This window comes from Brachypodium distachyon, chromosome 1, assembly GCF_000005505.3.
Source record: "Brachypodium distachyon strain Bd21 chromosome 1, Brachypodium_distachyon_v3.0, whole genome shotgun sequence".
NCBI classification, from domain to species: Eukaryota; Viridiplantae; Streptophyta; class Magnoliopsida; order Poales; family Poaceae; genus Brachypodium; species Brachypodium distachyon.
In genome coordinates this window covers 31,273,067-31,299,605 of record NC_016131.3, presented here as the reverse complement: position 1 = coordinate 31,299,605, position 26,539 = coordinate 31,273,067, and the positions used below count along the sequence as shown (strand labels likewise).

The following is a 26,539-nucleotide window of genomic DNA, read 5'->3' as shown; positions in this document are numbered from 1 at the left end:
GCGCTGGGTCGGAAGCATGGAGGTCGTACGTATAGGAATTTTTTTCCCGAAATATGAAGATATACATAGATGGCGGTGTATTAAATGAAAACCAATTTCATGGTGAATACTCCGTGAAACCATGGTAAGAAGTTAAAAAAAATCTCGATTGTTTTTGCATCTGTAATATGTGTAAACTTTCAGGTCTGGACTCAATAGTCTTTAGCAGAAGGAGAAAATTCAGCATAAATAGTGATTCATTCTTCACTATTTGGTACTATTCATTTGCATTTTTTTTAGTTTTAATTCCTTCCAAATGCTATCGAGTTCTTCTGACTTGAAATTTTACAAGTTTGTAGTAGAAGGTTACACGTCGAACATATTGTACTCTTGTAGCAATTTTTTAAAACTTTTAAACATGATTTTTATGAAAATTACACCGTAAGGAGGGTTTCACTTGATATTTTGCCTACACAAATAAAGTAGATATTTTAGAAAAGATGCTTCGATCCATCCTAATCAAATTAGTTGCTTCTAGGAAGTTTCTTAACTTCTAGAACTATCTTCTAGGAAGTTTCTTCACTTAGAGTCTAAACCTCATACTTTGAAGCACCCATGACCCAAACCAAGCTTTTTAATAATTTGTCCATTTTTTGAGTTGATCTGTTAATCAGTCCTTCTTTTAACATTCATAATGAGCAACATGAATTAAAATAACCACTTGTTATGTAAAAATCTTTATTTATCATTTTTTAGAGTTGTTTAATAGGAAAAATGAAATAATACCTAAAACTTGGCTAGAATTAAAAGTTTTGGGCACGGAGGGTAGCTCGAAGATTACAAGCGGTGTTCTGGACTTCTTTGAGATTTTAGTTGATATGGCCACATGGGCCTTTCTGGCCTACCTCACTCATTGTCTATGCCCCGCTAATCTCACGAGGAAATCTGGATGTGATCAGCATTGCCATAGCCGAAAGAGAAGCGAATCGAAAGAAGCAAACGGCAATGTCTGCATGAGATTGGGCGCAAAGTGTAGGCTTGTGTGTTGGAATGCACCAGTCTTGTGTATATAAATAGTGTAGGTGTAGTTAGAAGATTAGCATGTCTTTCTAGTCCAGAGTGATCAGCTCATAATGCTCCGAAATCCTTCTTTCTTTTGTTGCTATAGGCAACAAAATTCGTTCCTTCTAATGTTGCTATAGGCAAAAACACGTCTCTTGAGATGTTCGAGGGCAACAAATAAATAGGATCAAGTCCAATGTCGAAATTGGAACACATATAACTCTACAATCCTAAAGACGGTGGTTTGTTCGTCCTCCCATCGACTTTCACGGACTGTAGCACACAGTGTATTTACGGGGAATGCCACCGCCGGTTACTGTAGCTGCAGTTTTTTTTTCGCGGGCGCGTGCGATAATGCCTGGTCGGTGTGTATGCAGGAGGACGCGTGGTGTCGTGCGCTGGCATTTTTAATTCGTTGCAGGTCCCTTTTTTTCCTCGTGGTCTTATTCTTCGTGCTCACTCGTTGCTGCGCGCACGCCGCAGCCATTTCGCCTTCGCCGGCCGCCGCCGTCCCTTCGCCTTCGCCGGCCGCCGCCGCCCCAGGTCGCCGGCCGCAGCCGTCCCTTCGCCTCTGTCGGACGCCGGCCGCACCCGCCCCCTCGCCTCCGTCGGCCGCCACCGCCCCTTTCGCCTTCGCCGGCCGTCCCCGCCCCAGGTCGCCGGCCGCCGCCGCCCCCTCTGTCTTGGTAAGTTTTCTCCGTTGTTTCTGCATCTTCTCCAGCGTCCTCCTTTTCGATCTCGAGCAACGACGGACGAGCAGCGGGGCAGGTCCTCCCGAACTCGCAGGATCCGGTGGGCGGCCCGGCGAGATCTCGACGAGCCAGCGGAGAGGAGGGTGGCGGCTGGGCGCTCATCTCCCTCCGGCGGCTTCCTTCGTTCGCCGGCCCTTGGGAACGTCATTCGCCCTCGGCCCCCCTCGCTGCCATGCCGACGGTCACACGGGAGGAGGACGCGGCTGCTCGCGTGGAGGCGGATCGTGGTGGCGCGGTGTCCGCCGTGATTCTCACGGATGCGCGCAGGCGCAGTACAACAAGATGCTCTAAGACTGCTAGGAGAGACTGCTAGGAGATAAAGCAACACGCGAGGAATTGAGAATTTCTTGGTCTAGAGGAAAGTGGTTTTGTCTGCTATTGCTATAAATTGTTACCATTATTTTCAGGCAAAATAATGTATACTATTATTGCCGCCTTCTTTTCTTTTCATATGCAAGCTATTAATATTTCAGTGATATATACCTTACATTGTGACAAAAAGTTTGATGCTACAGAACCTGTCGGCATGGAGCGCCTGGAACTTTGTAGGGATGAAGAGCAAGCGCGTCTCTGTTGGTTAAATCTGCTTAAGGTAAAACTCGAGTGCCAGCTATGTATGCGACTACTTTGATTGATACACTTGTACACAATGATAGCATTCCACCTATAAACAACTCTTTACTTGATAATTTAATGAATTATATTTAAACAGCTATTTATGTGAACCGGAGATTGTACGTTTGTTGTTGACAAATCCATCATCATTTAGTTTTGTAATTCACACGTTTGTAGCTGACTACTAATTTTGTTTTCTTCCTTTCTCTAAGGGAACAGGTATGTTTTTATATCTCTGATAAGTTCTGTCGCCTGTGCCATGTTTTGAAGGGAAAGATATCAAGATGTGCTATGGCGTCCTTTGATTCCAGTTCTTTTTTATAGAAAAAGGTATATATACATGTTTAACTGCCATCTACCTTTTTGATTGCACTTGTGTACATATTATTTATCTAAGTTCATTATTTGTGTTACCTGAGACACACAAACGGTGTTCCTGTTGTTGCCAGTTCCTGTGGTATGGTAAACACTGTTTTCACGTTTCTCTTGCCAGTGTTACTATATATTTAGGTGAACAATGATGTTGGGTCAAAGAACTGTTGGGTATGTTCTAATTAACATTGCTTTTGTTTATAATTCCCATGTTTGAGGCCTTAAACCTTTCTTATTGTAGTGATTTGCATAGCTCATTTGCACATTGTTTTATCTGACTAATTTAGTGTGTATCATGATAGAATTTCATTATTAATTTGCACATTGTTTTATCTGGCTTCAATTTAATGAATTTCTTTCGCTGTTATCTGATAGAATTTCATTGCTCCCTATTTAGTTTTAGGTCTTTATGTTTTAGTTGCATACTAGAATTCTCATGTTTTACAAAATTACACCCCAAGCTTTATAATATTAGAACATATCAATGATGTTTTTGTCGAATTATGTGGGGAGGTGAAGAACTCTACTGTTTGGGGAGGACAACTCAACATTTGATTATTTATTTATTTTATGGGAAAAATTTCATGTCACGCAGAAAGGTTAGGTGATTCTCAAACCGTGTACTTTCCACGTTCATGTCTAGAATCATCCCAACATGGCATGGGATCTGTTTCTGAGCCATTTCGGTCCTGATAATCCCCATCATCTACCTTACATGTTCTGTTGTAAACATGTTTTTTCTATTTATGTTTTAGTTGCATAACGGAATTAAAATAATATTTGTTTACAAAATTACACTCCTGAGCTTTATAGTATTAGAACATAGAAATGACGTGTGTCAAATTATCAAGTAGAGGTACTCATACAGCTGTCTGGGAAGCACAACTCAGCATTTGATTATTAATATTTTTTTTGCTGGGAAATTGACATACCGATCAGAAAGATAAGGTGTTCATCAAGCCGTACACTTTCCAGGTTCATGTCTAGAATCATGGCAACATGGGCACAGGATCAATTTCTGAGCCATTTCAATCCTGATATACCTTCATGGTGTATCTTGATCTAGCGGGCAGATCAGAATTTAATCTCTCTTCTTTTATTAAGAAGCAAACCAATTTTGGATTCTTCTTCTTGATTCATTCTTTTGTATTTTTTTTCTGTGGGGGCTTCTATCTATTGAATTTGTACATTCTTATATGTGTACTCATGCATTCTTGCAGTACACAAATGCAGATAGAGTTGTACCCCACGGGCATGGAGCAGTAAGGGAAGAACAGGCAAGCTAATTTCGTGAGGGTTCATATTGGTTCATGAAACCATATATTATGAGTTTGATTGTGCATGTATGTTATTTCATGGGGGTTCAAAAAAAAAATTCAGCTCCGCTATTGTGTTCTCACAAGAAAGAAGAGTTACATTATTGTTGTACAAGTCATTAGCTTCTGTATGCAAAATCACTTGCGGTGGCTATTTTATTTCTAGGTAATTCGTTAGATCTTCCCAGTGATACAGGTGTGCAATGCAACTACATCAGATTTTAGTTCATAATTTTTATACTCCCTTCATCCCGAATTAACTGAATTGGATTTGTATAAGAACCTATACAAATCCGTGTCAGTTAATTTGGGACGGAGTGAGTAGTAGAAAACATTCAAGGTATTAGTGTGGAGCATGGTATTTTGAAAAGTGTTAATTTGGGACGGAGGGAGTAGTAGAAAACATTCAGGTATTAGTGTCGAGCAGGGTATTTTGAAAAGTGTCAGGACTAGGTTTGTAAGTCCATATATTTTTACAGTGTTATCGAAGTGGTTGTATTTGGTCTAATAGAGTTCGTTTTCCCTTCTACGTATCATTATGTGAGATACAATGTTTTCATATGAGACATGAGACGTTGATGAATGAATCTGCTTATAGTTAAAACAAAATCCATAAATGAATTCAGTATTGGAAGATATGGGACGTTTAATGACTTCTTCTACTGCCACTCGGACCAAAAAATCGACGAAAGAAAAGACCTACCAAGTCGACGAAAGAAAAGACCTATCAAATGGTGTAGCTCAAAGTCCATAAAGCATCAAGTATATCAGCCACGCACATCCGTTTAATCAGAAGTCTTGCATTTTTCTCTGAGATGGCCAGATTTCGTTGGAGAGCATGATCTAACGGCCGCAAAGCTGAGAGCGTGAGAGGGCTGGGAGGGTGTTCGTTTTACCGTCCTAAATACGAATTGTATCTAGAAGTACGAACTATAGGTGACCAATTAATGTAGAAGCAAAAGTATTGCGGCCGAGTCATGAACTGATCTATTCGATTTTGCGAGCAGCGCAGCCAAGCACGCGTACACAGCTAGTCCAATACAATTCGGGAGACTTCTTTACAGTTTATTAGGGACTTGGTTGCTGAAATTGCAGCAAGAATCCAGGACACCTCTTTTCAAAAAATTTAAAGGAAAGTTATATGACACCTTGTATTTGCAATTCTTTCAATTTTTTAAAGGAAATTTATCTGACACCTTGTGTTCGCAATTCTTTCAAAAAAAATTAAAGGAAAGTTATTTGACACCTTGTATGTGCAAAAGTTATCTGACACCTTGTATATGCAATTCTTCTTATTTAGAAAATTGGGACAATTCAGGACCTGTTTGTGTCTTTATTATGGTCGTCTGTGTGCGCCTCCTATACATGTGTTGTTTGTGTGTGCCTCCTGTGCATACGCATTTTATGGTTCTAAGCCCCTCTACTTTATACGTTCTTTTAGTTGCTAGTGCATGCAAAAAGTTACTACAACCATACTAAGATAGAAAAAGTATTTTATTTCTTTTGACGCTTTGATCAAGAATTACTCAACATATGACTTGTGTGATACAAATCATAACCATAGGCAAATACTTATGAATATAAATACAATGATATCGGTTTTATTTTACAAAACATAAATTGTAATAGATTAAGGTCACAGGCTCCGTCGAAGAAAAAGTGCTTTATTAACAAAAACCACAAAAGTTTAATTTATTAACAACAAAAAAAACACTATGTGCGGCCTTACCAGAAAGAAAAGAGAAAAATGATACTTAGAATCTCACCCAGTAAGGACAATTAGGGTGCATTAAGAACGGTTGGGGCACATTGCGCAACGCTGCTTCTCAGGATCTAAGATGAAATACGGTCGTCCGGACAAATGGTACCTGCTGAGGTAAAATGTTAAGGTAAAACAGCAGGTATGTGGAAGTCTAGACATTGAGGAAACAAAATCACATGAAAGCTCCATCAACCACCCACGTTACAAAATCACAGCAGCAAACACACCAGTAATTACGTTGGAAGCTAGTAACAAGGAACAATCCACAGTGCTGACGCACTTCAGTTACTAGATTTATTCTGGAGAGTGTCAAGTATCAAAGCCAGAATAGACGCCGCTCCCCCTCAGGAGCCGCTTCTCCTCCTCAACATAGTTCTTACCCCTGCTGGCCTGTCCACGGTCTCTCTTCCGCTTCTCCTTCTGTGAGAATGAAGCCTCCTTCTCTTTCTCCGTCTGCCTTGGCTGAGGGTTCCGCACACCGATAAGCTTCTCTCCTTCAGTTACCGCAGCCCTTGTGCGTTCCCGCTCTTCATAAGACTCAGTCAGAACTTCCTTGTCATTGCGATCTTTCCCAGTTGACCAAGTCCAGTTAGGCTCGACCTTTGGAGGAGCAACTGTCAATACAGATGGTCCGCCACGATACCCATGCCGGCTCAAAGCACTGAAATCCACACCACCAGGTTTCCTCTTCTTTGTAATGGCTGCTGTTCAGAGAGCTAACACAAGTGTTAAAAGAAACCCTGCCAATGAAATATCAAACTTTTAACAACAATGACATGTGGTTATATTGCTTCTAGCATTAGCAACCAAACTGTGCCAGGTTACAGCAGTAAAGAACAAATTTGAGATAATAAGGAGGCCCAGCTTGTAATGTTCTCTAATGCAACTCTGTGGAGGGGAACACAGGGTCTATGCGAGCATGATACATCGGGTCTGAGGCCCAGAGCTTCGCTAAGTGGCGGCTAGAGGTGGTCATCCTATGGACTTCTTCCGTGGCCCAAATGAGGGCTTCAGCTTTCATAGGACGGATGATCACATCCAGAGGCTGGTGCTCTTCATCGCTCCCGAGCCTCTGTTGATCCCACTGTCTCAAGAGGACGTTGGTGAGGTAATGCAGGGGCTGCTCGTATAATAACTTCACGGATCTTCCGAGTCCCAGCCATGAAGTGGATGGGATTAAGGAACTGCCGTGATCAGGAATTGGGATTTGCTTCATGTACTCTTGATACATTTCAGCCCTCCTGACCAATGCACCTGCAGTATCCCATTCTATTAAGAGGACAAATATGCAACTCTATTCAGAAATAATAAATTCTTAGAACTACATGAGCTAATCGGACAGATCTCGCTGGTGGGGGTAAACTCTAACTCAGGGTCCCAAGCAAGCAGTGCTCTAGGACTGAAGTCAGCGTTAATAATCCTTTTCGCGGACACTATTTCCTGGTTTATTCGATCCGTATCTAGAAAAAGCATGGTATCAAAGGTCAATGCTAAGCCCATAATTCAGTCCACACCCTACCAAACAGATTTCAGAAATGCTGAAGTTACATACCCTGATAAACATTATAAAATGACAAACTTAGTTGCGAGAAATGAACTGAATCTTGGATACAGTTATTATAGGCGTGTTCTCATTTGCACAAATGTATCATCTATTATATATTAAAAGTACATGACGGAGCAACCAGGAGCAAGAGAAATAGGGTAGAAAATCCTAGAAAATCCCACATTAACAGAAAATATTGACCCTCCATCCAGTGGATCTTTTAATCTATAACCGTTCAGTCTACATAACATGGATATTATGGTGGGCCTCAGATAATCTTGCGTGACAAAACATACATATACTTCCATATTTACATGACCCGGAAACAATCAAATTCCTGCTCATGCACGAGTCATACGCAGCACATCCTGTCCATCGGCTTGTCGGACTCCATTAGGAAACCAAGCTGGACTACATGCACACAAGCGTAGCTATTAGAAGGCTTTGATTCCTGCTCACGTATACACACATCCAGATTCACCGGCAGATGGACACTCAGATTTAGGTTCCGACTAATCTAACGCAAAATCAAGCTGGCCGTCTCAAAACGTATCAAGTCGATTCAAATAGAGAGGTGAAACACGGTGTGGTGCATGCAAGTATAGGGTAGAAAATCCTAGAAAATCCCACATTAATCAGAAAATATTGACCCTTCCTCCAGTGGATCTTTTAATCTATAACCGTTCAGTCTACGTAACATGGATATTATGATGGGTCTCAGATAATCTTGCGTGACAAAACGTACATATACTTCTGTATTTACATGACTCGAACAGGCCGATAGGCAACCATCCATGTGCACGTCCCCTGCACGTGTAAAGTGGTGCGTCCAGCCTTCCCTAAATAAACCGGTGCGTTCAGCCGAGTCAAGCCACCATGCATGCATTTGGTTTGTGCATCAAGCAGATGCAGACATGACGGATGAAGCATCACTATGCACTAATTGTTGATTGATCACTACGATGATATACACTGCGGTCTGCAGGACAAACATATAAAATCTATCTATCTTTGAGACACACATACTTATTTGATTTTGTATATATTAGTACATTTTTCTATAAACTTGGCAAAATTTTATGAAATTTAACTTAGGACAAAGCTAAAAACTTGACTCAGGACAAAGCAAAAATATCTTATACTTAGGAACAGAGGTAATATTATTTAACATACTATTTCCAGCATCCGTCGTACTAGAACTTAATTGGAGACAATAGTAATATTAAATGGCGACAATAGTAATATTCAAATCTACATTAATTGGCGACAATAGTAATATGATGGTGGGCCTCAGATAATTTTACAATCTACATTAATTGGCGGCAATAGTAATATTAAAAACTCCCATTTGAAAGATTTCCATACCTATAGTTAGAGAAACCACAACAGTTATATAGCACGATTGCACTTGGACAGATCTCAAAAAACTAATATTTGTAATATATATTAAAAGTACATGGCGAATCAACCAGAAAAAAGACAGACCTCCTAGAAATCCCACAAAAAAGCAAAATTTCTGACCACTGATTTTCTATTCAAACAAATATCAGCCAATGGATCTTTAAAATAGCCTTTTCCATTTCAATTTGAGGAAAGTTACCAACCAATGCCATCCCTGATAGTGTGGACTCCAGATCCCTTTGCTCTCTCCGTTTCAATTGGTGAATAACTAATCAACTAATAATCCATTTGTATAGCTTTGAATGAGCGACTCTTGGAAAAATATATTCCACGTCATGAAAATGTTCTTTGTTGCCATATATAATGACTTATCTCCAGCGAACATGAATCTCTTACTGTGAGATTATATATAGTAATCAGATTTAAGGGGCCATGTATGATTTCTTATATTAAGTTCTTATATAATAAATTGCAAGCAAACAATAAATACTCCCTCCATCCACAAAAGTGCTTTGGAAAGAGAGAAGTACACTCTTTTGTGGACAAAGCTCATTCTATTTCTTATGTTGGCTATTATACAATCAAATAAAGTGGCGTGACCGGTTGACATAGAAGTTAATCATGGTATCAAGAGTTACCAGTTGAAGCACACAAACTTTTTTTCAAAATCTCAACAAAGCAAGTAGGAAAATATTGAATATGTTGCCCGCGCAATTGCACGGGCCGTGGCCCTAGTTAAAAAGCAAAAACATATTGTGACAATCAGCAGGTTATTCAGATATTGCTCTCACAAGAATAAACACAAAATTAAGAGGTTGGTCTTGGCCAGTAAAACAGCTATAGTACATTGGCATCAGTTACTTCGAGCATGTTGAGCGTATGTCAAGCAATGTGACAGAACGTAGGAAACTATTATTTTCAACACGACCTGAGCTCTTCCTTCTTTATTAATCGTAATAAACTGAAGCAAGTATCTGGATATCAAATCTTACACAAAATAAACTGAAGCAAGTATCTGGATATCAAATCTTACACAAAAATACTCATGGGCAAGATTAATAGACAGGACAGCAGGCAACACCTCCAAAACAGCTGTGATATCTCAGGATATGCATGATAAAAAAAATACATTTATATAGTGCACCAAAGTTAAAAAAAATCACTCGATTGCATGAATTCCATACAACATGATCAAAGGGGACTTTAGATATGGACCTATGCAATATTTTGCTAAAGTAGGCGGGTTAACATTAACACTTAAGCAGTTTGTTCGGTGGCATGTAGAATTATTACACCTCAAATCTAGAGAGATGGGATCAATTCTGAACAATCTTCACGTCGGGCTGGGGAAGCAATCCTATTAGACTTTGCTGAACAAACACAAATTGTTGGTACTCTGAGAAGGTGGAATACAACGAGTCCCTTACTACTAACCCTGCATCTCGACTAAATTGCTAAGATCTGCACTAATCATACAAGGAAACCAGGACTAAGAATCTATACTTGTTTAATTCATCTTAGAGCCATTGGTGAAAACAATAATATTAGTATAAATCTGCACTAATTATACTTGTTTAATTCATCTTAGAGCCAATTGGACCATATTGTGACAATCAGCAGGTTATTCAGATATTGCTCTCACAAGACAGCGTATCAAAGTAATGAGCGTTCGAATGGATTAGAGCGATAAGAACAAATCACCGAAATAGTCAAATAGCTCTCACCTTCTGCTGAAGCTGCAGGTTTGGAGGAGTTGGGCAGCCGAAAGGAGCCCTCGCCTTTACCCTCCCCGGCCTCATCGTCGGAATCCGAGCTCAAGGAGTCGTCGGAAATGACCTCCAGCGTCTCCTCCCACGGCGCGGCCCTCTTCATATCTACCACACGGCCCACGACGAGGTCAGCCGCCAGCATCAACCAGTTCGGAAATCGTTGAGACTGTATAAGGGGAAGAGTTGGGACTCACCTGGACCACCGGACGTGCCGACGAGAGGGCGGAGGTGGAGGTCGCGGCGTCGGAGACGAAACCCTCGAGTCCTCGACCTTCCACTTGCCCTGTCCGCTTCTTTCAGAGTTTTTTTTTTTGGTATACTTTAGAAGACGCTTTGTCCTTGGGCTTGGGATTTTTTCTTTTTGAGCGAAAGGGCTTGGGACTTGAACGAGGGTAGTTTCAGAAAGATTCTCTTCTTGGGCCGAACACAGTAGAAAATGATTTTTCGAGCTCGTTTTTTTACGTCCACAAAACTTACACTTTGAAGGTCGTTGCAACTTGCAAGTGGTCCTATATCACGGCCCCCCGAAAATGTGGGCCTATATTGCTCAGTGTATCCATGTGATTGGTATACGATCACATACTGTCCATATATATTAGTCAAATTTTGGTTTTAATTTGGATGGTTATCATTTGATATTCCAATTCTCTTTAGCAAACTTTTTTTTTCCAAACTTTATCAACTTGTGGACAAGCAAAACCACGACCAATTATTTGCCTATTTGGCTACGCAAATTTTGGTATGACAACCTTGGGCTTAAAACAAACACATCATGTATCTTCATGGCGTATAAGATCGCCACGGTATCTTAAACATGTTTTTGATTTACTGTTATATTTATGATATTTCTTACTTTCTTAGTATGATCCACCTGTTATATTTATAGAGTTTAAGAATTATATACTTGTCAACCTAGCCATACTTATGGTGGTTATTTTGTTCACCTACTTTTTTTGTCTGCTAGAATCACCTTCAGGTTAGTTGTGCCAAAGCTAGTCATCAACCAAACATACCCTCGGTCTCTAGATGCTAGTAATATAGGGCTTAAAAGGTGGGGATGTTGGATGTCGTCATGGGAAGAGAATGAATAGAGGAAAGATCGGCGAAGAGCCATTGGTGGTGGCGGTGTGGTTAGAGACCAGTGTTGAGGTGGCACAGTATTAGTCCCGCCTCGCTCATCGATTTAGAAATCAAGTACTCACTTCGTTTCATAATTCTTGTCAAAAATTTACATGTATATAGACACTTTTTAGGAATAGGTACATCCATTTTTTGATAAATTGAGACAAGATGAAACGGATAGCTTATAAGAGAGAAGGATCGCATTTTTTGTTGTGCCAGAGAGAGAGCGAGCGCGCGCAACCAAAAAAAACAATAGTGAAGGAATGTAACATCGTAATGCGTCAAGCTTCTGTCTTGATCATGGGTGATCAATAAGCAAGCGGAGTTGTGTCTTGGCGATATAAGGGAAGGGGAGGAGTGGTGTCTCGTGGATGCAAGGATAACGTGCACATCTCCACTCTGAAGGGAGAGGTATATCAGGACTACATGTGTTAGGTTGCCAACACGTGGAGCTTGGCCCCACATGCCAAGGACCTCAGGCTCTCACGTGTCGGCAACCTCCATTGGCGCACGGCACGGGATCAAGCCACCTCCGTGGCAAGGCAAGATGGCACCGTTGGGAAAATATTTTGGGTGCAAAGTTTGAGAGCTAGGATGGCATATATTTGGAGATCGAGGGAGCAGTAGAAATTCTTTTATTGATTCGGTTTTATTTTGGCCATGCACCCTGTATAATTTTGGCAGCAGATAAAACCCGACATGCCTAGGCTCATCAAGCTGTCACGTTATTCATCTTATTTTGTTTCCACGGTGCTATTTCTTCTGCCAATCTCCAGGTAGCATCAGACCTTGGGAATGGCGGCTAGCGACTCCTTCAGCTTCTCGGAGGAGTGCGACAGATCAACCATGTCGCCTCTCAGGTACCGGTCGTAGGCGGCGAGGTCGAAGTGGCCGTGGCCGCACATCGCAATGAGGATGACCTTCTCCTCCCCTGTTCTCTTGCACTCCAGCGCTTCTCTGATCGCCGCCGCGATGGCGTGCGTCGGCTCCGGCGCCGGGATGATCCCCTCCGTCCGCGCAAATTGCAAGGCAGCTGCAGCCAATTCACCGAATCAAAAGAAGCAGATTGTTATGTAAATATCTGAATGTTCAGATAGATTGATCGAGAGACAAGTAAAAATCGACCGCAAGATTCAGAACAGAGTAATTTCTCTTCGTACCTTCGAAGCATTCGGTTTGCTGTATGGACATAGCTTCCATGAACCCAAGCTCATACACATGAGAGATCAGAGGTGCCATTCCATGGTAACGAAGCCCACCTGCAAATTAAAAATGTCCGGCATTAGCACAAGAACACGCAAAACAATCGAAACAAGCAGTACTACTCAAAACCTGCAAATTAACGATCGTCACCTGCGTGGATGGGATCGGGGACAAAGCCATGCCCAAGCGTGTGCATCTTCATGAGCGGCGTGAGCCCGGCCGTGTCGCCATAGTCATAAGCATAAACCCCCTTGGTGAGCGTCGGGCAGGCCGCGGGCTCGACGGCCTTGAACACCGGGTTAATCCTGCCAGCAAGCTTCTCGCGCATGAAGGGGAACGCGAGCCCCCCGAAGTTGGAGCCGCCGCCGGTGCAGCCGATGACGACGTCAGGGGTGTCGCCAATGGCGGCCAGCTGCTCCAGGCACTCCTCGCCGATGACGGTCTGGTGAAGCAGCACGTGGTTGAGCACGCTGCCGAGGCAGTACTTGGTGTCCCCATTGGTGGCCGCGACCTCCACCGCCTCCGAGATCGCCATGCCGAGGCTGCCCGGGCTGCTCGGGTCCGCCGCGAGAAGCTTCCGCCCGGACTCCGTGGCCTCCGACGGCGAAGGGTGCACCTTGGCTCCCCAGGTCTCCATCATCAGCCTTCGGTACGGCTTCTGGTCGTAGGACGCGCGCACCTGCCAGACCTCGCAGGTGAGGCCGAAGAGCGTGCTGGCGAAGGAGAGCGCGCTGCCCCACTGCCCGGCGCCGGTCTCGGTGACGACGCTCTTCACCCCCGCCGCGGCGTTGTAGAACGCCTGCGGCACGGCCGTGTTGGCCTTGTGCGACCCTGCCGGGCTAGTGCCTTCGTACTTGTAGTAGATCTTCGCCGGCGTGCCGAGAAGTTTCTCTAGGCGTTTGGCCCGGATGAGCGGCGTGGGGCGCCAGAGCTCGTAGACGTCGCGGACCTCTTCCGGGATGTCGACGAACCGCTCCTCGGTGAGCTCCTGGCGGATGAGCTCGTCGGGGAAGAGAGGGGACAGGTCGCTGGGTTTCAGCGGCTGGTGCGTCTGCGGGTGCAGCTGCGGCGGCGGCTTCACCGGCAGGTCGGCCACCAGGTTGTACCATTGCTTCGGGATGCTCACGTTCCCCGGATTCGAGCCGGCTCTGGTGGCGAAGCTCCTTGTACCGCTGACAGTGACTCTGCTCCTGTTTGGTATGCGAGGAGGGAGTGCAGCTTTCCCTGGGCCTGATGCAATGTAGGCAGAAGTAGGAAAATGTGACGGATGTGTAAACAATCGATCCATTACCACGTTGAATTGAACCAAAATTTACAGCCGAAACCCTGGTTTGAATTTAGTTCAACCTCTCAATTTGGGTGGTTTTCTAGTACGTTGCTGCGTTAAATGTGGAGTACGTAGTTGATCGATCCATTGAATTTGTGGGGTTTTTTTCGTTGCTAAAATACCGGCAGCAATTAAGCTTATCCATCTACACTCAACTAACTTGGACCAGAGTGCTGTCGACACCTAAAGCAAATGTTTACCCAACACCTCAATAACAGGCCCTAACTAATATAATCCGGACTGGCTAAACATCTCGAGACTCCAGGTCTGGCAAAGAACTATACTCTGAACTTGATGAATGGAAAAAAAAAGGATGACCACCAGCTGAGGGGGTACTTTTTTTAGATGAAAACTGAGGGGGTACTTGGACAAGTTCATCTTGAAAGAACGGTGCGGTGGTACTTCCCAGGACTTGGACTTGGCAACAAGCACGACAAACTCCTTCAGATCCAAGCACAGAAGCACATCTTTCTTGTGTGTGTTTGTGGAGCGAGGAGGAGAACAGAACCCGCCGGTTCTTGCCCAGTTGCCCTCCTACCAATCTAGGAACCGATAATTAACAAAGAATCAAGATCCACGGGCGCACCTTGGAGCCGTGGAGGGTGAAGCGCGATGGAAGCGGCGGCCATTTCTCCTCCGTTCCGGAGCCCTTTGCCGTTGCCTTCCTTCCTTCCTGAATCGGCGGCACTCCGGAGTGAAGTAGTGGTAGCAGTCGCGAGTCAACGGCGAGCTGCGTGATGCGCTCTGCTGCCGCGGTTGGTGGCGTCGACAGGTTTATAGATGTTGCAGGCTGCTGCTGTACGTGCTGCTCAACTATAATAAAGCTCCCCGGCCGTGCTCCAGTCCAGTCCAGGCGCAGCGTTTTTCTTTTGCTTTTACTCCTATTCATTCTGTAACGTGCGCGGCGCGGCGTCTACTACGCTGCGGTGCGTGCCGCATGGGTCGGCGACGGGGAAGACTGACGGCTCCCGTGACCCGTCAGAGTTTTCATTTTCAAAACCGGATCGGATCACAGCCCCACTGGGCTATCGGTCCACGACGTGCTACCGTCAAACGAGATTCTGATCTCTATTCTTTAAAGGGATTTTGATCTCTTGTAAATGCAACATCGAAGAGAGACGATCTATCATGAACGACGCAGAATTTTAATTTTAATGTTAATTTACTGGTCGAAAAACAACTAAACGAGGCAGATGTATTCTTCTACGGGTAGCCGGAGGAGCTAAAGTGATCGGCACCTGTCTTCTTCGAGGCAACGTTTTTTTCCTAGATTGTTGTTAGAGTAGTAGTTTTTTCCAAAGCGGCGTGGAGACGTCGCGGTAGCAGCCCCTCCTTAAAGTCCATCATTATCTTCTCTTTGTTTTTTCCGGGAGTGTCCATTATCTTCCTGGCCAGTTTCACCACGCTGATCCAACAACCACGGGCCCCGGCCGTGAGCCAGTGAGGCTGCGTGCCGCGGCAGGTATCGTGACTAATAGCAACCTTTTGGTTGTCAATCGTTGTTTTGATTATCGGGCGACGGGCCGGTCAATCGTTAGTGCAGCTAGTTTCGGGAAAGTAGTCTCAGAGTCGGATACATTTTGTTTAAAAAAATCTGGAGGAAGAATCGGATAGATAAGGTATTGACTAGAAAGTGAACTGATGAGCCCGTGGTAATCTATTTTAACTTTGCGGGTATACCACCGCAACTCTAATCTTCTACACAACGAATTTGTACGTGTGATGATCTGTGGACGCGTCCACTTTGTACTTAAAAAAAAAGTTGTTGACTTAGGTGTTAACTTGATGGCCAGGTGCCACCAGTCGTTAGTGGAATAATACTACTCTACAATTTCATAAGATAAGATTATAGTGTTCGTCCAGTTCATGTTTTTCTATCGAGCAAACTATAAAAAACAATCACATTTGATGGAGGGGTCTAACTTAATAAAAAGAAAATCTTTCTAAAAGTCTCCAGTTTTGAGGCTGGGCCTTTTGTCTGTAGAACGAAACGCTCCAAAGGCCCAAGGCTAAAAAAGGGAAAAAGAAAAAAAAAATACTCTGGCAGCCCTAGGTCATCGATCCAGGGTGAAATGGCCACTGGGCCAAGCCCAGGCGCGCCGACGGGGAGCTCTGAAGACCCGACGTAGACGTGGAAGAGGATGATCAGGGCAGTCGAGGCACAGCCCACACCATCTGTTTTGTACTCAGAAAGTTATAGTTTCGTAGTATTGGATACTGGATGCGGATGATATCTGTATGATTGGATCTCCGCCTAAATTCATTGTGTTTTCCCCGGAAAAAAAGTTGATTGTGTCTCGTAACGACACACAGAGGCAATCAGCCGTGTAATGGTGTGTTTCATTGACGTCGGCCGCAGATGGACCTGACTGGGCTAATGACAGCCCAACAAGTCAGAGCAAATACCGAACCATTTTGTCGATTAAGCCCATCAGAGCTCGGCCCAAAATCATGGGAATGCACTCTGTCAGTCCAACCTCGATCCACAACAGAGCCACAATCAGCATTTCGCAAAAACAAAAAAAAAAGCCACAATCAGCAGAATCCATGACCTCTCCAATTCTCCATGTCCAGAAACCACAAGGCTAAAAAAGCAGAGAACAAGACGGAACAAATAAGTGTCCAAAGTTCTCGTTTGGACTATCTTAGGCCTTTATATATATATTTCACATTTCGCTTACATCAATTAAACCCATGCTCCAATGCTGAGGTGGATGCCAAGAGCAAACGAAGGGATACAAAAATGTAAAGGGGGAGCATCTTTTAGGCCATGCAAAAGCAGAGAATTTGCTCCTCATGTAAATGGATGGAACCTGGAAAATGCTGATTGCCTAAACCCTCTTCTGTCCCAGGTGTTGCTTTACATTCTGAGCAATAACATAATATGTAGGTGTTGCTTTATTCGTAATATAAAGGCCATTTTCGCAATGCATATGATCCCTCTCTCTGGTTTGATAAGGAAGAATGTACATCGGTGTCCATTAGTTATTGTTTGTTGCATCAGAAAAATCGTCCAATTGTGTGGTCTCTTTTATGGAAATCAGGATAAACCCTTTATTCAAAAAAATATTGAGTACAAAACCATGTTGCACGAGAGTACCGTGTCATCACAACTTTTGTCATGAATACTTGTATCCTACTAAAATTTATGTTCCGCATGCACCATTTCAAAAATGTATGTATAAAACCGTACACTAATTACATGATGAAGCTGGTATGAACTGAACAATGGTGCCATGCAATTTTCCCCAACGTTCTCTACCATCCCCATTTCTATCCACAATTACAGATTGTGTTAACATATTAATTAACACATAGGGCTGGTCCCTCTCAACATAAAAAAAAAATGCAAACCACGGCGTCAAGTTACCTGAGAATTTGATTAGAATTCTGATAAAAACTTGACCTAGACCCTGACCAAACTCCACCTTTCCAAAAGGAAAAAAGGAAATATAAATAATCTATAGTACTTTCAAATCCTTACAAAGTGTTCATCTGGCCTAAATTAAAAGCTTCCTAGCCCAATGAAAGTTTGAACTTGCTTTCTGTCGTAGCCCGGGCCTTAAACACCGGGGTTGCGAGTCACCCCCTTTTTGGTTGGCAGTAGGCCTTGGGGATCGTTCCGGCGATCGCCGGCGAGACCAATGACGAGCGTACAATGCACAAGCTCGTTTACCCAGGTTCGGGCCACACGGAGGTGTAAAACCCTACGTCCTGCTTTTGAGTGTTTATTAGCCAATGAACAAGCGTTTACAAAGTTGCCGGGGGAGCCCCCGATCGCTCTCTTCCCTTTCTGCTAAGTGGCTACTTACTACTTCTGGACTAAATCTCTCGGGATTGCAATCTACGCTCGAGTCTAACCTTCGGAAAACGGAACCCCTTGACCGGTGGCGCGGGTCCTCTTTTTATACTCAAGGGGATACCACAGGTGCCTCGGTGTATGGGGGACAAGTGTCGAGCAAAGACCCTAAGCAACTTGCCCTCGCTGCGCTGGCATGCATGCATGGTGCAAAGCGCTGTACCTGGGACGGTACGTGCCTTAGATTCATTGCGAGCCACTCACTGTGGGCAGACTAGACAGGGAACCACCCTTATGTCGGAGCATTTAATGCTTGCTTGTGCCATACTCCACGCCCTCACCAGCCCTGCACAACAGGAGCCTGCCGGGCGGCCACGTGGCGCCAATACTCTGCTTGCATTGGGCGTCGGTCTTATTGTAAGCGCCTGCGCCAGGGCACACCCTCCCCGGCAAGTGACCTTCCCGGGGGGCACCCTGTCGAGAACCTCCACGCCGCCACTCGGGGCAACCCCCGCAGCCCGGCTACCTGCCGGGCCAGTGGCTTCCCGGGCAGCTTGCACCTCGCTATCCGGGGTGCCGTCCTTGCGGGGAGCAAGTGAGGCAACCCACGCGTTGGGCAACGGTGGTACCCCGGGTGCCACTAGTGCGACAGTAGCCCCCGGGCGTGGGCCGGCAACGCCTGTTCCCGGGCAAAATCTTCCTTGGTCGGTTGCTGGGCTACACCCTAACCGACGCGTGGGTCCCGGGTTGTTTCGGGCTTCCGACCATGCGCCGCTCCAGGGACTCCGCCGTTACGGGTGGAGCGGTGGGGGCGAGATTTCCGCCCTAACCTTCCCTTTAATCGTGGGTGGTTAAGGCCACGTCTCGCATTCCCCTCTTAAAACGTAGTTATCCCCAATGCACCCGTAGGGTGCGGATGTAACCGTTTCTCAGCGCAGGTGGTGCTATAAAACTCCACCGCTGCATTGAGGGGCAATCACTTAGCCCCGAGTTCATCCTCCTCATCCCCATCCCTCCTTGCGCTCCTAATCTTGTTCATCGCCACCCACACTCTCCATGGCGTCCAAGGACCCCAAGAGAGGGAAGGGTTCCACGAGCTCCGCGGTCGATAAGGGCGAGAAAGCCCCCAAGAAGCCCTTGTCGGAGAAAGACTAGAAGAACCGGGAGATGAGGGCCACGCGGGCTTTCTTCAAGCCCGGCTACAACAGCGAGGGGGTGGACAAGCTTCGACACGCCGTCGCTTCCTCGTTCAACGAGTACGGCGAGACGCTCATCTTCCCCGCCGGGGGCGAGCACTAGGACAACGACTTCCGGGTGTTCGGCCGCTTCATCCTTGCCGGGTTCGTACCTCCGTACTCTCTCTTTGTCCAGGCTCTCATGGCGGCGTACCAGCCAAAGGTTGCGCAACTCCACCCCACTTCCCTCTTTCTTCTCGCCGTCTTCCAATTCCTCTGTGAGGGGTTCGTCGGGGTGATGCCCTCGGTGGCGTTGTTCCGCCATTACTTCTACCCGCGCGTCGAGCAGTCGGGAGCGATGTCGTCAGGGGTCTCGTTCCGCGCTCGCGACAAGATGAAGTCGGAGTTCATCGTGCGGAGCGAGAAGAAGATCGAGAAGGAGTGGCGCGGGAGCTGGTGCTGGGTTCGCGTGGATGAGCCCGACGAGTTCATCCATGCGCCCACCGATTTGCCAGCAAGTAACGACAGCTGGCGGGACTGCTACAGCCGTGACGCGGAACTCCTTCCCATCATCCAGAAGATCAAGGCCCTGCGGCTAGCGGGGCTCACCGATCTGGATGTGGCGCGCACCTACATCAGCCGGCGCATCGCGCTGCTGCAGCTGCAGTCCCGCCCCGCGTGGATGTACACGGGGGCCGGCGACACCACGCGCCTGCAAAGCGTGGGTGTGACGCCGGAGGTGATCCAGGAGTGGGTGAAGGGAATCACTGGCGAGGACGTTCCATTCACGGAGCTGCCCCCGGGGCCTCCATCCCTTCACGCCGGCGTCGCGGGCCTTCACGACATCATCGGCAGCTACCCACCCTGCCACGAGTGGGGCTGATGTCCGATCCCCCGGTCCCAGCCCCGAAGCCTCCGCCACCCGCAGCCCGTGGGAAGCAAGCGGCCGAGGAAAGCGAGGGGGGATCAGGTTCCAGCTGGCCCGGCGACGAGGCTGGCGGCATTGCCGGAGCCCGGACAGTCCTCCCTGAGGCGGAGGGTGAGGACGAGGACGACGTGCCGCTGGTGCGGCGACCAAGAGCGCCAGCAGCAGCGGCCACCTCTGCAACGGCCGCAGGCGCCTCGGTGGCTTCTGCAGCAACCGGGGCTGTGGCAACTCAGCGAGGGTTCACGGTCCTGCCCAAGCGGGGAATTTTCACCGGCTACTCTCTGAAGCTCAGCCCCCCAAGGCAAGTTGACGTCTTTCCTCCCCCTTTACTTTCAAATTCGTGATTGCCTTGATTCCATCGCCTCTTCATTGATGCCTTGCAGGGACAACGCTCCGGCCGGAGCCGGCAAGAGGGGGAGAATCGACGCTGCACCCGCCGCGCCTAGCAAAAAGCCGCGCACCCGGGCCAGTGTCGGTGCCAGCCAGGCCAACACGCGGGCCAGCGGTGCCGCCACTACGCCAGCCGTCGACCCGGTCCCAGAGGAGGAGGAGCCCGCAGCAGGTACAGACCCCTCTCCTGATTCCATTGTACACGCTCCTCCTACACGTTGACCCATGACCGTGTGATTACCTTGGTTTGCAGGCGAAACCCGGCCTGCAACGGACAGCCCGGCAGCAGAAGCCGGGACAGAGGGGGACAAATCTACCCCCGCAAGCGCGGCGGCCCCGCAAGGTACTTGCCCAGAACTCCCTTGCGCTCGTCGCCGGGTACCTCAATTTGGTTTGGAGTACTTATCTTGCACTTGCCACAGGTCCCAATGCGCCCGCCACGGGGGTGGAGGATACGGTGATCGACCTCACCTCCGACGTTGAGGACGCAGCGCTGAGGGACGTGCCGGAGGCGGCTCCCGCGCCAAGCCCCGCCGCCCCAGATATGACGGTGATGGCACCCACCGCCACTACCGGAGTGGGGCTCGACGGCGCGTACCCGGCCCCGCAGGCCGGAGGCGCGGACCCTGCAGGCCGCTTAGCAGGAGGCGACTCCTGCTGGGGGCGTGGCCCCCCCACTAGATCCGTAACCCGCCGACACAGGTGTGGAGGAAGACGCGGCTGGGGAGCAGCAGGCGGCTCCCCTGCAAGGGGATGATGCTCCCCCCGGCCAGACCAGGGCAGCGAGGGTCTCACCCTCGTCTGCCGCTACTTCCAGCCCGGACCTCGGCGTCCTTGCCGGGGCGACTTGGGACCCAATCATCTGGGACCCAAGTATCTACGATCAGGGGCACCAGTTCCTCGACGCCATCAAGGAGCAGCAACTAGCGTTCGTCACCTCATTCAACCAGGTGAGGGAGCACCACGAGCTCACGAAGGGTCATCTGGGCGAAGTGCGGTGGGGTGTCGAGACGGAGCGGCAGGAGCTCTCCCCGCTGAGGGAGGAGACCCGCCGGGCTTGGCAGGCCAGGGACGAGGCCGCAACGCCGGTCATCCCTGAGGCAGAGCTCCACCGGCAGCTGGAGGCCCAACGCACCGAGCACCAGCAAGTACTGGACTCACTGGCCGCGGCGTGGGAGAAGGCCAACAAGGAGCACGAGGAGGTGCTTGCAACAGCCCAAACTCGCCTCAACGAGAAGAGCGAGCTGGTCAGCAGCTACTCCTCCTAGCTCCAGGCGTTGCGCACGAAGCTGGAGGAGCAGGCCAAGGCCACGGAGGACGCGGCAGTGGCGTTGGCACGGCGGGAGAAGGAGCTCAATTCCGCCAAGGAAAGGAGCGCCCATCTCGAGTCCGAATTGGCCACCGCCCAGGGCGAACTCGTCAAGATGGGCGAGGACAACGTTGGAAAGGCCAAGAAGATCGTGTGGATCACAGATCTCCTCCGCAAGGCCAAGCATGCGCGCGGCAACCACGACAAGTTGGCGGAGCAGCAGCGGAGGGAGACCGAGAAGCTGCACGAGATCGCCCAGGCCGTCCGCGAGCTGCTGCCGAGGTTTGAGCTGCAGTCCGCGAAGGTGGATGGCACGGACGTCAGCACCCTGATCCCATTCTTCTCCGACATGGTAGGGATGCTCGGGGCTTAGACACTGGGGATGCGAGGCCAATGACGAGCGTACAATGCACAAGCTCGTTTACCCAGGTTCGGACCACCCAGAAGTGTAAAACCCTACGTCCTGCTTCTGAGTGTTTATTAGTCAATGAACAAGCGTTTACAAGGTTGCCGGGGGAGCCCCTGAGCGCTCTCTTCCCTTTCTGCTAAGTGGCTACTTACTACTTCTGGACTAAATCTCTCGGGATTGCAATCTACGCTCGAGTCTAACCTTCGGAAAACGGAACCCCTTGACCGGTGGCGCGGGTCCTCCTTTTATATTCAAGGAGATACCACAGGTGCCTCGGTGCATGGGGGACAAGTGTCGAGCAAAGACCCTAAGCAGCTTGCCCTCGCTGCGCTGGCATGCATGCATGGTGCAAAGCGCTGTAACTGGGGCGGTACGTGCCTTAGATTCATTGCGAGCCACTCACTATGGGCTGACTAGACAGGAAACCACGCTTCTGTCGGAGCATTTAATGCTTGCTTGTGCCATACTCCACGCCTGACCAGCCCTGCACAACAGGAGCCTACCAGCGGCCACGTGGCGCCAATACTCTGCTTGCATTGGACGCCTGCCCTGTTGTAAGCGCCTGCGCCAGGGCACACCCTCCCTGGCAAGTGACCTTTCCGGGGGGCACCCTGTCGGGAACCTCCACGCTGCCACCCGGGGCAACCCTTGCAGCCCGGCTACCTGCCGGGCCGGTGGCTTTCCGGGAGCTTGCACCGTGCTGTCCGGGGTGCCGTCCTTACGGGGAGCAAGTGAGACGACACACGCATTGGGCAACGGTGATATTCCGGGTGCCATTGGCGACACTTTATTGTCATTTGTTTTGGCAACTTGGTCTCCTGTCTCTAAACCAGCTTACGCGAGAAGCTAGCTAGTTAGGTTTTTTAAACAAGTCAGTCCCCCTTTGCTGACAAAGGTGGAGTAGAAGGGAAGGAAAATGCTCAAGTTGGTCAAAGCAAGTTTGAGCTGGTACAATACTAGTACAATTGGTCGGTACTTGGTAGTACCGTTGGTTGGTACTTTGGTAGTATACAATTGATTGGCAGTAGCTATAGCTCGCAAGCAATATGTAAAGGTCGTAGAACAGCCAAACAAAGATGAAGACTTGGCCATGCAGGAAGCAGTTGCAGGGAAATATCCTCTAGCTCCTTTCTTCAAAAGGCCAATATATGCATGCAGCATGCGTGAGAGAGGTTCGTCTCTTGCGAGTAACCTTTTCCTGACCACAGCTGGAGAGATCAACACAAGGACATAATTGGTCCAACTTCACTACTGGCTAAAAGATAAATAAAAGAAATCGATCCAAACATAAAATAAATATTAATCAACTATATAACACGCATGTAGGCTTCGCCGAACAAGCATAGACCTCTGATCAAGTGATCATCAATCATACATACATGGGATTCTGCCTAAATTAAAGCTTCTTATTATAAGCATTGTGGTTACAGCCCTGCAAGCACAATACTTGCACGGATGTGATGCCACTAAAAATAGAGGGATGTAAAGAGTTTGCAAAGAAATTTCATCTCTAGAACGACCGTGCAATTCTTTCCAAAAAGGCGGTGAAAGCTGTAAGCGTGCATCCATGCAACTTGCAATTTGCAATTACTTAATTTAGTGGGGGCTTTTGGGAGTTCCGATCATATGCTTTGGTACAGTCCTTCCTTTTTGACTGAGTGCTACCTCCTGCCTTATTACTTACTGGACTACTGCTAATCTTTAATTTTATTTTAGTTTCATTGACTTCATCTAGCTACATATGTAGCTTTCTTCCGGGACATGCATGTGCGATAATTCAAGTAAAAAAGGAGAAGAACTTAATTTGATCTATGTCTGTTTGGCACCGAATATGGTACTTTATAAGAGAGCTAGAGTATGAATGCTAGCTGCTGTTTTTCTTTTTGAAGAACTTATGTGTTCACGGAATGCACGCAAGATGTACGTACATTCGCTTACTTTGTCTAATTAAGCTGTTGATGAACTTACTAAGTTTATGCCTTGCATTCACTTAGTTACTCAGACTCTTTTCTCAACCTTGAATATTGCTCAATTAATGTTACCGACTCAATTGCTCGTAAAAAAAATGTTATATACTGACTCAACAGGTAAGAATTAAGTAAAAAAAACTTGGCAACATAGTCAGTAAAATAAGACAAAAAGAACATCAGTATATATCCTTTTCCCCTTCTGATCTTGAGTTGCAGCATATCGTCACACAACTTTCGAGCTAATTAACCTTTTTTCGGAGAAATCTCAACGGGGTAAAATTCCAAGAGAGATGTGCTACCGGAAACGATCTTAACGCATTTTACTTGTTTAATTAGTTGGAATATAATGGCAGCATGCAAAGTGAGGAAAAGCAAGGCAAGTGCAGCACTGCTTGCAAATCAAGCTTGAATGCAGCTATAGCTGTCCTGCATGCATGCATGCAACTTGTACCATTGGTTTACATGCAACGCAGTGAGTGATCTGATCAGCGCATATATGTAGCGATAGACCAAATCTTGATGGACGAACGCTAGCTAATTAGTAATCATATAAAATTGCCCCTGAAATGACTAAACGTATTAGTGACTCTGAGATGCCGGCTTATCGCCAATAAAAACCTTTTCCCTTATCTGAACAGTCCTTAATAATTCCCTTATCTGAATTAATATATTATGATTATATTACGCCATTCCAGAAAAAGAAATTGTTCGATCTACTGCCACAAAATGCACGGCTAGAAACCAGAAAAAAATACTACTTGGCCGCTATTATGACCATAATATATTCACGACACTTCAAATCCATCCAGTGATCCAATCCGGGCATTGTTCGTTTGCCACCGTTACCTGTTCAGACTTCAGACTTTCAGGTAGTTTTCAGTAACACGACAAAGCCAGCCAGCTAGCCCGAAGAAAGAAGAATCAATCCTTCAGTTCTTTTTTTGTTGTTTCACCCGTGTGCAACTTGCACCGTCAGTCACTAAGTCTCCGGAATCTTCAGGTATATAGCACGATGTACGCACGTTGTGTCCGTCAGATCGTGGCGAGGGGAGATCCTGTCCATCCAATAAGAGCTCGAGGGGTGCCTTCTCTCCCCTATAAATTGGGGAGGGCTGGGCTGGTTGCGCTCTGAACTTGAGCAAGAGCAAAGGCAGGCAGCTATCGAAGCTAGTGTGTAATCAAGGCAGCTGTCCTGCATCCCAATTTCCTGTCTCCAAACAACAAAGGTACTGTAGCCTAGGAACAATGGGAGGGAGCATGTCCTGCTTCGGCGGCAGCGGCGGCGACGGGCGGGACTACTACGGCGAGGAGCCGCGCCGGTCGTCGAGGAAAGTGCGGCCGAGCGACGAAGACAGGCTGTGGTACGTCGGGGAGCGGGACGTGGACAGGAAGGCCACGGAGTTCATCGCCAGGTTCCACGCCTCCGCCAGCTTCGTCGACGCTGCAGCTTAATTGAGCTGCCATCGACCAGAAGCAAAATATATATCTGTTCAGTTCTGTCCGTAGGTCGTCGCCGGCGAGCTCGATCAGCCGGAAGAGGCTGCCTGGTTACTCCACTTGGTTCATTCGCCATTGATTTGTTCTCCTGCTGCATGCTTCCTTAAATTTAGTTTTATTAGTTAGTCGTCAGTCCCATCCCATGCATGGGCAGCTATCTACATGAATTAATTTAGTTTAGTACTCCGTATGTAAGTAAGGGTGTGTAAAGTAAATTATCTGTATTACTACCACTAATAATAAGATGCTATAGCTAGACGCGTGAGCTTCTCTATGAAAATACAAGTAAGTACTTTATATATATCTGGCGAGAAGTTGGCATTTCAAATGCATATGCTTAATTGTTTTTGTCATGCTGTGCTTCCACACGTTGATGCGTACACTTTGCATATTAGACAGCTATATGATGGATGAAAGATGATAACATTGAACATGAGTACATTCTCTATTTCTGACAAAATAGTACTAGTACAGTATAATTCCCAAGACTTTTACTACTCATCTTAAATTAAGATTACAAGAACATTATGGCGCTCTTATTCAATTCCTTACGCTTCTTTTTACGTTTTTACACCTTCACATATATATTTTTATTCTTTAGCAAGAAGATAGTGTATCTTTACCTTGTATAATACCCCATATAGATCCTCCAGAAATATAAAAGAAACTATTAGGGGAAAATGAGAAAATCTTTTTGTTAAACTCACAAAACCACAGAGGAACAAAATCGTGTCACGAGGACTTGAACTCATATAGTGGGACAGTACATCCATGCACTCGCACCATCCTAGTAATCACTTCCTGAAAAAAAAATCTACGAAGTACTTCATAAAGAA

The 26,539-nt window shown here is 46.9% G+C and overlaps 2 protein-coding genes and 1 long non-coding RNA gene across 6 annotated transcripts; 1 reads left to right on the top strand and 2 right to left on the bottom strand.

Annotated features, from left to right (window-relative positions):
* Nucleotides 1-1,436: 1,436 nt before the first annotated feature.
* On the top strand, nt 1,437-4,623 carry LOC104581512. Of its 2 annotated transcripts, XR_002965403.1 has the most exons (4): nt 1,437-1,727; nt 1,810-2,385; nt 2,679-2,738; nt 4,001-4,623. It is a non-coding gene; the product is annotated as an uncharacterized LOC104581512 (long non-coding RNA). The 2 variants fall into 2 exon arrangements; XR_002965402.1 differs by lacking the exon at nt 1,437-1,727 and having other exon boundaries at nt 1,741-2,385.
* Nucleotides 4,624-5,965: 1,342 nt separating this feature from the next.
* LOC100845060 (protein RDM1) lies at nt 5,966-10,929 on the bottom strand. 3 transcript variants are annotated; one of them, XM_010229180.3, is made up of 3 exons: nt 10,769-10,929; nt 10,530-10,679; nt 5,966-6,562 (listed from the first exon to the last, which is right to left on the bottom strand). In XM_010229180.3, the coding sequence occupies exons 2-3, from the start codon at nt 10,675-10,677 to the stop codon at nt 6,168-6,170; spliced, it is 543 nt and encodes a 180-aa protein (XP_010227482.1). In that variant the 5' UTR covers nt 10,678-10,679; nt 10,769-10,929; the 3' UTR covers nt 5,966-6,167. The 3 variants fall into 3 exon arrangements, with proteins under 3 accessions (XP_010227482.1, XP_003563591.1, XP_010227483.1); XM_003563543.4 differs by having other exon boundaries at nt 5,981-6,559; XM_010229181.3 differs by lacking the exon at nt 5,966-6,562 and adding an exon at nt 6,619-7,112.
* A 1,371-nt stretch (nt 10,930-12,300) lies between these two features.
* Nucleotides 12,301-15,122, bottom strand: LOC100844752 (tryptophan synthase beta chain 2). The gene is made up of 4 exons (XM_003563542.4): nt 14,813-15,122; nt 13,050-14,129; nt 12,857-12,955; nt 12,301-12,729 (listed from the first exon to the last, which is right to left on the bottom strand). The coding sequence occupies exons 1-4, from the start codon at nt 14,853-14,855 to the stop codon at nt 12,479-12,481; spliced, it is 1,473 nt and encodes a 490-aa protein (XP_003563590.1). The 5' UTR covers nt 14,856-15,122; the 3' UTR covers nt 12,301-12,478.
* Between the last annotated feature and the right edge of the window lie 11,417 nt (nt 15,123-26,539).

Coding starts and splice junctions, on each gene's coding strand:
- LOC100844752 (XM_003563542.4), bottom strand. CDS start 14,855: ATGGCCGCCGCTTCCATCGCGCTTCACCCTCCACGGCTCCAAG. Junction 14,130..14,812: donor TCACCCTCCACGGCTCCAAG/GTGCGCCCGTGG, acceptor ACATTGCATCAG/GCCCAGGGAAAGCTGCACTC. Junction 12,730..12,856: donor GCAAACCGAATGCTTCGAAG/GTACGAAGAGAA, acceptor AATTGGCTGCAG/CTGCCTTGCAATTTGCGCGG.
- LOC100845060 (XM_010229180.3), bottom strand. CDS start 10,677: ATGAAGAGGGCCGCGCCGTGGGAGGAGACGCTGGAGGTCATTTCCGAC. Junction 6,563..10,529: donor ACCTGCAGCTTCAGCAGAAG/GTGAGAGCTATT, acceptor CTCTCTGAACAG/CAGCCATTACAAAGAAGAGG.